This window comes from Penaeus japonicus, unplaced genomic scaffold (assembly GCF_977035675.1).
Source record: "Penaeus japonicus unplaced genomic scaffold, GWHDUDI00000001_assembly GWHDUDI00000011, whole genome shotgun sequence".
NCBI classification, from domain to species: domain Eukaryota; kingdom Metazoa; phylum Arthropoda; class Malacostraca; order Decapoda; family Penaeidae; genus Penaeus; species Penaeus japonicus.
The window spans coordinates 3,514,097-3,524,096 of record NW_028234413.1 but is presented as its reverse complement, the minus strand read 5'-3'; the positions used below and the strand labels follow the sequence as shown (position 1 = coordinate 3,524,096).

Genomic DNA, 10,000 nt, shown 5'->3' with positions numbered 1-10,000 from the left:
TAAAGGAGTGTGAATATAGGACTTGGTGTATGTATGTATGATCGTAAATGACTGCGTGACTGTGTACTTGAGATTAATTTATTTTGTATTTATTTTTAAATGTGTTGTGGTTGCGGGAGTAAAGGGAATCATAATTATTACTATTACCGTTATTATCATCATCATTATCATTATCATCATTATTATTAAGATTATCAATACGTTTTTTTATTATCATATGTACTAATAGTATCACTAATAGTGTTACTAATAATATTAGTAATAGTATTATCACTACCATGATAATTATGCAGTAATAGGTCTATTAGTCGTGGCATTAATTTATCATTGGTTACTATTACTATCGCCATCAAGATGACTATATAGTTACTGCTTTTATCATATTAATCATAATTATGGTAACTGTTATTAGAATTGTTATATTATTATCACGATTGCCATTATTGTTATAATTGTTATAATTGCTGTTAACATTACCATTGTTTTGATATCATTATCATCATTATAATTGCTATGGTTATCTTTATTATCATTATTATTATTATTATTGTATTATCACTATCATAATTCTTATTATCATTATTATCATTAACATTATCATCATTATTATCCTTATCATTATCATCATCATTATCACTATCATTATCATTATCATTATAATTATCATTATCATTATAAGGATTATCAATATTGCTATTATTATTATCACTATCAATATCATTATCATCATTATCATTATCATTATCACTGCCAATACCATTATCATTATAACCATCATTATCATCTTCAGACTTATCACTATTATCATTATATCCTGATCACTATTATTTTCATAGTTGTCATGAATTTTAGCGTAAGTACTGTTGTTTATCATCATTTATTCAGTTTATTTTCCTTTTTAATCTCAAACCACATATACTCGCAAAAAGAGGTTAAAAAGGAAAAAGTGTGTGAATATATATATATATATATATATATATATATATATATATATATATATATATATATATATGTGTGTGTGTGTGTGTGTGTGTGTGTGTGTGTGTATGTATGTATGTATACATATGCGTATGTATGACTAACTATATGCATACATTATGTATATGATTATGTATATATGTATATACAGATATACGTGTGTATGGTATATATAATTATATATATTATTAATGAATATATATATATATATATATATATACACATATATATATATTTGCATTTATATATATGTATATATATATTTGCATTTATATATATGTATACACATGCATATATATATATATATATATATATATATATATATATATATATATATATATATATATATAATTATATATATACATTTGCATTTATACATATGCACACACACACACACAACACACACATACATACACACACACACATATACATATATATTTATTATATATAGACACACAACACACACACACACACACACACACACACACACACACACACACACACACAATATAATAATATATATATTATATATATATATATATATATATATATATATATATATATATATATATATATATATATATACTCCCTCTCTCTCTCTCTCTCTCTCTCTCTCTCTCTCTCTCTCCTTATATACATACATACATTTACATATGCACAAACACACACACACACACACACACACACACACACACACACACACACACACACACACACACACACACACACACACACACACACACACAGCGTGTGTAAATGTGTGTAAATATATATGTATATATATATATATATATATATATATATTTATATATATATACACACATACATACATACATACATATACATACATGATCACTTTACATGAATGGTCCCTCCAGGAGCTCGGGCCGAAATCGCTTTCAGGGGAAAGGCAAAGTGTAAACAAACCTCAGCTGAGACGTTGGGAGAGCGATGTTATGTGAGTCGCATTTCATTAATCAATGATTCTAGCTCATGGATTGAGATTGTGTGATTAGTATGAGAGGAGAAGATCGAATCTGTTATGATTATTACCCCGTGTGTGTGATTGTTTGGATTAAATTGGGGATTTATATACACAGGAATGGTAGTCATATTTAAAGGTATTTAAAGTAGTCATTTCCATTTTTGTTGATGTTGATATTAATCTGAAAGTAGTCATCAGGAATATTTAGGACACAGGTACTTTGCTACGCTCAAACTTAACTGATGAATGTTCAACTGTAATTGTCTGTCCAGATTTTTTTTTTTTTTTTTCTAAAGAAATTGGAATATGTATATGGAATTGAAAGATTGAGAAGCGTGGTAAAGGTGTGGCAGAAGGTAATGATGGATTATTTAGGATTCATACAAAGGAGTGACTCACAGCATTATCACGGAAATATGCTTGTGTGAGTGAGGTGGAAAAATGGGCATTCCTGTTTCCTCTTTCAATACATGTGTTGCTAAACTTTAGCTATTTTCTCTTTATCTTTTCTTAAGTATGTTTTGGTAATTATGAAATTGATTGTAAGCATCTAATACTCTTCTTGAACTTATCTGTAGTTTGAAAATGCACAAAAAAATCATTAAAAAAATTTATATATTATTACACCAGGCTGCTGCTTTCTGCGCATCAAACCCCAGGCAGGCTAGGCAGGCAGCGTGCTTAACCACAGGGTCATAAACACAGAACAGCTCCAAAAGGTGCCTAACACCACAGGAGTCCAGAACACCACGAGGGGAAACACCACGAGGCGAGGCAGGGCACGAAGGAGACACACAATAGCACTAGTCTTTCCTTTATTTACACAAGGTCTTCATGGGCATAATACAGGGGGAACCAGCACATTACACTACACAGTACAGGCTTATCACAGTGCAAAGGGCCAACACAGAGTATTTCAGGTCACAAGGGGCATGCACGAGGTCTTCACAACAGGAGCTAAAACGCCTCTGTCCTGTGGTTTTGTCCCTCCACTCCTCATGTTTGCCCAGCTTACATCATGTTATCATGTTGATGCATGATTACACAGAAACAAAGACCTGCTGGTGTAACAATATTATTCCAAATTTACTTAAGCTTGTTGAATGCATTTCATATTTTTCAGCACTTTAATCAAATGAAATTTAGTTTCTTCAATTCACAAGGAGGTAGAGAGAATATTAACCCATTCATGCCGGTTGATGTGATAGCACGTATTGTGGTTTTCGCGTCAGACGCCCTGGATGAGTTATGAGGGGAAGCCACGCGCTCGGGTAGAGCGAGCGGGCAACCCAGGCTCGCGGCTTGTGCGCCCGAGAATCTCGAGACGTTAGGCTTATGCGTTCGAGAACCCCGGTATTGTGACTGTGCAAAGCTGGAACGGCCCCGGCGTGAATGGGTTAAGGGAAGGATTGCCTGATGATTGATTAAGTATTCTTGAAAATCAGGATATTCCTTGATAGGCTAAACCATCAGTGTATTTAGCCAAACATTTTCAGGTAACTTATAAAGATATTTTTTGAGTTTGATTGCTTAAATTTTCTCAAGATAGCATGTCTTTGCTACTACTTATAATGTATTAAATAATTCATAGAGCATAATATCAAAGAAATATAAAGAAATGTTCAGCAATCAATGGCCAAGTAACAACTCAAAATCTAATGAACTGCAAATGTTTTCACTCCATCCAAGTTCATGCCCATAGCAACACTTCATGTGATTTAAAAGCAAATCAGTTATACATCTGTAGAAGTTTTCATTGTGTGAAAACAGAATATGAGAGAGAGAGAGAGAGAGAGAGAGAGAGAGAGAGAGAGAGAGAGAGAGAGAGAGAGAGAGAGAGAGAGAGAGAGAGAGAGTGAGTGAGTGAGTGAGTGAGTGAGTGAGTGAATGAGTGTATATGTATTTGTATGTATGTACACAGTATTGACTCCAATATTGGCAACCTGAAAAACATGGTATATACTTGAGGGTGTGATCTATATGATGGCTTATAGGTGTGGCAAGAATGATAGATAGATGGTTTGGAAAAGGTCATTGCTGAAACAGGTCAGAGGTTATATCCTACAGGCAGATCCATTTTAAAAGTTTGGGAAGCCATTGCTCTCAAATTTTACCTTTTTCTTTCTTTCTTTCTTTCTTAAAAGTCTGCATGCCTCATTTGCATATCTCGGCTATCTTGCATGCACATCTGAAAATAAGACTGCGCACAATGAAGCTATTGTTGAAAAAGAACACACCCAGTATTTGGGTGAAACAAAATAAAATATGTAATACACAGTTCAGACACTTTACTCAAGTGATGAATAATAATTTAAGCTAATATCAGCTGAGGCACATAATATTCTGATATTTCCTAAACCATCTATCAGTAATACAGAATGACAGTATAGGTTTTAAGCAAACTAATATCAGTACAATTAACCATGAATAGTTATAATCTAAATTTCAACTCTAAGCAGCCCATGGTGGATTGTTCCTTAACTAAGTGACTATTTGTGCATCTATCATAACTTATGTCTTGCAACCAGCTGTGAATGGAAGTACAATTGTTAATTTTGTAGGTGTATAGAACCTTCACATTAGTTTCAAAATATAAAAACAGATCACTGGTTCACATGCACTGCCTGTTCTAGTCATTCTATCCAGTTAAATTATTTCAAAACAGCTATAGCTAGACTTGGTTTTAGCATTAATCACCAGAGTTAATATATTTGTTCTGCCATATATATTATTATTATTATTGTTATGGTTATTAGTTATTTTATTGTGATTATTATTACTATTATTATTTTTATTGTTTTTGTCATTATGGCGATAGTGATAATTTTTATTATTATTATTATTATTATTATTATTATTATTATTATTATTATTTGTCATCATTTATACTGCTATTATTATTACTGTTCATACTCGTAGTGGTAGTTATTATTATCATTTCTACTTCTTCTGAAATGTAAATAATATAAGCATTTACTCTGATGTTGCAGCTTCATAACTCTAAGATATTTACATGATTTATCGACGCTCATCAGTTTTTAGTCATGGCAACAGAGGAGCTGCTGGCATCAATAGAGATTTATCAAAATCAGGTTTGTCACTAATTGCTTTAACTTACTATGTAATGGTTACTGCTATTAATCAGCTTATTATGGAATAACTTACACATAGCATGTTAGGTGAAATTGAATTTCAAATTTTGTTTTGATAAAGTTATAGTATGTTGCTGTGTGTAAAGAATGTTTTAGGCATGTTTTAATATATTCATTGCTCTGAATTTTCTGCCAACAATAGATATAAACCATTATATGTACATTTATATATTTACGTCTTCTCAGTTGAAGGATATTGAAGGGGCACTGTCATCAGCTGAAGAGGCAGAAAAACAGCAGCTTCAGGAACTCCAGGCAAACCTATTACAGCTGCTGGACCTCACATTACAACAGCTGAGCCAGCAGTCTCAGCTGAAAGAGGAGGAGCCTCAACAGCACACTTCAGGGAACCGCAGCTCAGAAGAGGACTTCAGCCAGTCAGCCTCTGACAAGTCCGGCTCATCATGTAGTGATAAGAATTTGGATGATGAATTTGCATTGTTTCAGGTGATTACATGATGGGAATGTTATTGCTTGGGTGTTCTTTTTTTTTCTTTGTATGCAGCCATTACTGATAAATTTATGTCAGACCCTGGCAGCTTGATACACTCTCGGATTAAAGTTATTAGTTTGTTGGTAGTTTTGATGCATGTAAATACACTACTGTCAAGTTTATTGTAACATATTTATTTTAATATTTTTCTGTGTTGAGTTGGTCACTACATATTGATATCTTTTGTACACTGTCTTTATATTTAACAGACAGGATTTTTTTTCTCTACATATCCTCACAGTTTGACTTCTAATGACCAAGCTGTTGATGCAGCAGATAATTTTCAATTAATCCCCACATTTTGAAATTCAGAAAAAAATTCACCATCATCTTTCTTTCTTTTTCCAGTCGGAGATTGCCGACATAACAGAAACAACAGGTGAGGAGGAGAAGACAGATTCCAAGTACTCCAAGGAAGAACTGTTGGCCGTAGAGGGAACTCACTGCCGTGCCCCTTTCATAGAGAAGTGGGGAGGCCACACATATCATAATGCAGTAGTCCTCAACATTGTCACTCAGGATGGCGGAGATGTAGACTTGAATGAACCAGAGGTTAGTAGAGACAGCTTTTGGGAATTTAAAATGACTCAAACCATGGGCCAGTGTCTACAATCTACTCCTGTGCCTGTAGGGCTGCCTTGTACTGTGGCACTCGCAGTCATAAGTACAGGTTTCCCTCCGCTTCTCTACCTTCATGTTATCTTCATTTCGGATGGTTATATCCTCCCATGAAACAGCAATACTTCTATCACACTGAGTATAAAGAAATTAATGAGCTGATATGGACCCTATACTACAATCTTAGTCAACTGTAGCATTGATAGAGCCAATCATATGACACATATAAGCCTCTGAATACAATAAAACACACACAAAAATGGCTCTAGCTTTACAATGAGTTGCTGAAAGAGACTGGGAAAAGTCAAGGTATACTGTGTGAAGCTGCCTCACTCTGAAATAAAACCCATCCTGTAGACTGGGCAAACATATCTATCCCTATCTGCAGTGGGTGAAGGCTTTATTTTTTACATTTTATTTTTGAAAATAGTCCTGGAGCTCTTGATTTATCGTTGGTTCGTAAGGGCTATTATTTTATTTTTTGGTTTATTTTTACTGAATAGATTAAACAGATGATTAAGGAATGAAGTAGAGGAATTATTTCTGGCTCACATCTAGCATATAAATATCTACTCTAAAAGCATGTTGGCATTTTTAGAATGAATCTTGGAATCATGCACTATAGTTTTAGAAATATTTAACAGCATGGCATTTTCTAAATTTTACTTATCAAAGCCTTTTTTTCTTTCTCTTTTCACAGGTTCAAGTGCTGTTTAGTCAGCCTACCTGCCGAGAAATGTTAACTTGCCGTTTTTTCTTGTCTGGACGGTGCAAATACTCCGATGATAAGTGTCGTTTCTCACACGGGATGAAGGTGCCATTCTGCGATATTAAGGAATATAGGTAAAACAGTTTTTTATGGCAGAGTACATACTATAGGTTTTGTATTTAAAGGGAAGGAAATATCCTTCATATGGCTTTTCAAGGGGAGGCATTTTTATGGGTCCCTTTATGAAATATGAATAAGTGGGAAAGTCAGATGTTTTGATAAAGTAGTGAATCATTGATTTTATTTTTTTATTTGCAACTTGGTAAAGATAATGTTCTTTGAATATCAGGACTTACAAGTTTGATGATAGATTGACAGACAAACAGAAAAATTGGGACAAAATCTGTTTAGCCAAAATCTGCCTACCTGTTGATGCCAGGAGTGGCAATTATGGTTTTGTTTCATTATTATTATTATTGTTTTTCACACATAGATGGCTCCACAAGTGCTTACTCACCAAGGAATCAGTTACTAAACTTATCTGACCTTAAATTTTCAGATAAAAAAGTATTTATTTTTATATGTATGTTTTAATGATAATAATAATGATGTAAAGAATAACATTGCATTGATGAGAGTAATAATAGTAAGCAAAAAAAAAATTTCCCCAAAATTCAAGAAATGTGGTAAATACATTGGGTCAAGTAGGCCTACTATTTGACTCTTTAGTCACTAAGTGCCTGTGGAGCCATTAATGTATAAAAAATTAATAATCGCGTTAATTTTTATACCTGACGTAAAGTCCCATCATGGCATTTTGTATGGCCAGTATTTTGGGTGATCACATGTGTGGAGGATGGCTGCAGCATGAGCAGGCAAATAGCCCCAGGTGTTAGGCCTATGCATTTCAAAATACCCAGGTGTTAACCCAATGGCAGTTTTAGTTCTAGTCGGGCTAACACCTCAGCCTATTCGCCCGCTCTGGCCGCTGCCGATTGTTATGTGCTCGTTCACCCAGCATGCCAGCCATACGAAAAGCCATGGCATGGTATCACTTCCCCGGCATCAAGTACTGCCACCAGATGACGTGATAGCACGTCACCCAGTGTTGGCAATTAAGTCCAGGCGTAGTCAAAACCACCATAGCATTTTTGGGTTAAGGATGTTACACAAATATATTGGCATATATAATGTCTATACCTGTCTTTAGGAAACCAGACCTTAGCATTCTTGACATTACTGTAATGTGTTCTCTCTGTTTCTTTCTAGGGAGCCAGACATCAGCATTCTTGACTCTGGGAGCCGTGTCTTGGTGCAACACACAGACGACCTCTGGACGAATGCCACAGTGCAGGATATACTGGAGGATAGATCAGCCTTCTGCGTGAAAATAGACCATAGTAAATCAGTGGCTGAAGTGAAACCCAACCAGATTATTCCTCTTCACCAAGGAGAAGAGGACAGTGAGGTGAGAGTTTTTGTTATCATAATTTTTTGTTTGTTTGCCTTTTGTTTGTTTATATGTGGAACAGCTGTGATTGTATGATTGTTTATTTGCAGTGAGGTGGTGGGATGATCAACAGTCCCCTCTTTTTTGCCAGGAATCATTCTTACTCTCTCTTTTTCCTCCTCTTTTTCTTCTCAACTTGTTTCATTTGGGTTTAGTATATATTTGGATCTTTCTTCATATTATAGATTTTCACCCTACAGTTATTTATTCCTTAACATTACTTTCTATTACTTCTACTTAACAGAAATATGAAGCTGATAATCATAGTGAGGATGACAGCAGTGATGATGAAAGAGCAGTGTTCATCCCAACAGCAAACTGGTTGCAGAATTCACTTTCACAGCAACTTGGCGAGTGGGAAAAACACACCAAAGTAAGTTTCGGAGAATAGGGCTCATCTGATTAGTTGCTGATATTATAATTTTTATTGCTACCATTATTGCTGTTTTAATTCTAATATGAGGAAGCCTCACTCTACTATAGCTAGACTTTACAACAGTGACAAATCCTAATGAGAGAAAATGGAAAATCAATGTCTGTAGATTTTGCTTTGACAAAAGCCTTATGGCTTTTCTCTTTTAGAGAAAAGAATTGTTTATTTGATAAGAGTATGTTATACAACAATCTTCTCATTTTTATTATACATCATCACATTTAACATCAAGTAAAACATATATGTGTATAACATACCTCTTCAAAAGAATATATACAATTTATTTCCCTTCTTTACATATCAACCACTCACATTTTAATTTCAGGGAATTGCCTCAAAACTGATGGCCAAAATGGGTTACATTATAGGAACAGGCTTGGGCCCAAATGGCGAAGGGCGAGTAGAACCCGTTTCTGCTTATGTTTACCCTCAAGGAGTCTCCCTTGGTGAGTTTATTTGTGGTTCTGTGCCTGTATGTACGACTGTAATTTTTCTTTGCGCATTGACCTCTAGGGATTCCATGGGGTTCCATGAGTTCAGTTCAAAATTTCAGGATACTCCGGCATAGAGCATTAAAGTGCTTCTGATAAGTCTGCGGAAAAAAGATTATGTTTACTTGTTTTTATCAAGGTTTTTATCAAGGTAGTTTGGCAACAATGGGTGTATCATGTTAATCACAAGTTTTGATTGGTTGTTGATGATCAGCAGAACCTTCAGTTCTGAAAGATTGCATCTTGTACATGGCTAGATACAATATCTAAAATATCTAAGCTATAGAATAAGTACATAAGAAACAAGCTGCTTTGAACAACAGATATATACGGCATAGTAAGATGCAAGATCTTATGTAACCCTTGAAGCACTCACAAATCAAAATCCACTTAGCTCAATTTGATTGATGAGAGTAGCACAGAAAACTTTGCATCCATGGAAAAAAGGAATTTTCATAAAGAAGGCCTAGCTAGTGAAAAGTTTAACCCCTTAACGATGGGAGACAAGAAACCACTTCTAGTGGTTTTTGGGTCAACGTCAGGGACAAGATATTTAGCCAAGGCCGGTGCACCAGGTGATTTGGCGTACAGCGCTCAACCGTGGCTAGTGCAGCCAAGAATCCCGTGGCAT

At 34.6% G+C, this 10,000-nt stretch overlaps 1 protein-coding gene across 2 annotated transcripts in view; it reads left to right on the top strand.

Annotated features, from left to right (window-relative positions):
* The first annotated feature begins 1,848 nt into the window (after window positions 1–1,848).
* The window catches only part of LOC122255507 (zinc finger CCCH-type with G patch domain-containing protein), a 10,321-nt gene continuing 2,169 nt past the window's right edge, over window positions 1,849–10,000 (top strand). The window contains exons 1-8 of one of the 2 annotated variants that reach the window (XM_086541518.1): window positions 1,849–1,936; window positions 4,954–5,055; window positions 5,302–5,562; window positions 5,957–6,160; window positions 6,927–7,069; window positions 8,205–8,403; window positions 8,690–8,818; window positions 9,204–9,324. In XM_086541518.1, coding sequence (XP_086397644.1) covers window positions 5,008–5,055; window positions 5,302–5,562; window positions 5,957–6,160; window positions 6,927–7,069; window positions 8,205–8,403; window positions 8,690–8,818; window positions 9,204–9,324 — 1,105 coding nt within the window. In that variant the 5' untranslated portion in view covers window positions 1,849–1,936; window positions 4,954–5,007. The remainder of the gene's footprint in view (window positions 1,937–4,953; window positions 5,056–5,301; window positions 5,563–5,956; window positions 6,161–6,926; window positions 7,070–8,204; window positions 8,404–8,689; window positions 8,819–9,203; window positions 9,325–10,000) is intronic. The other variant, XM_086541519.1, reaches the window with a different exon arrangement.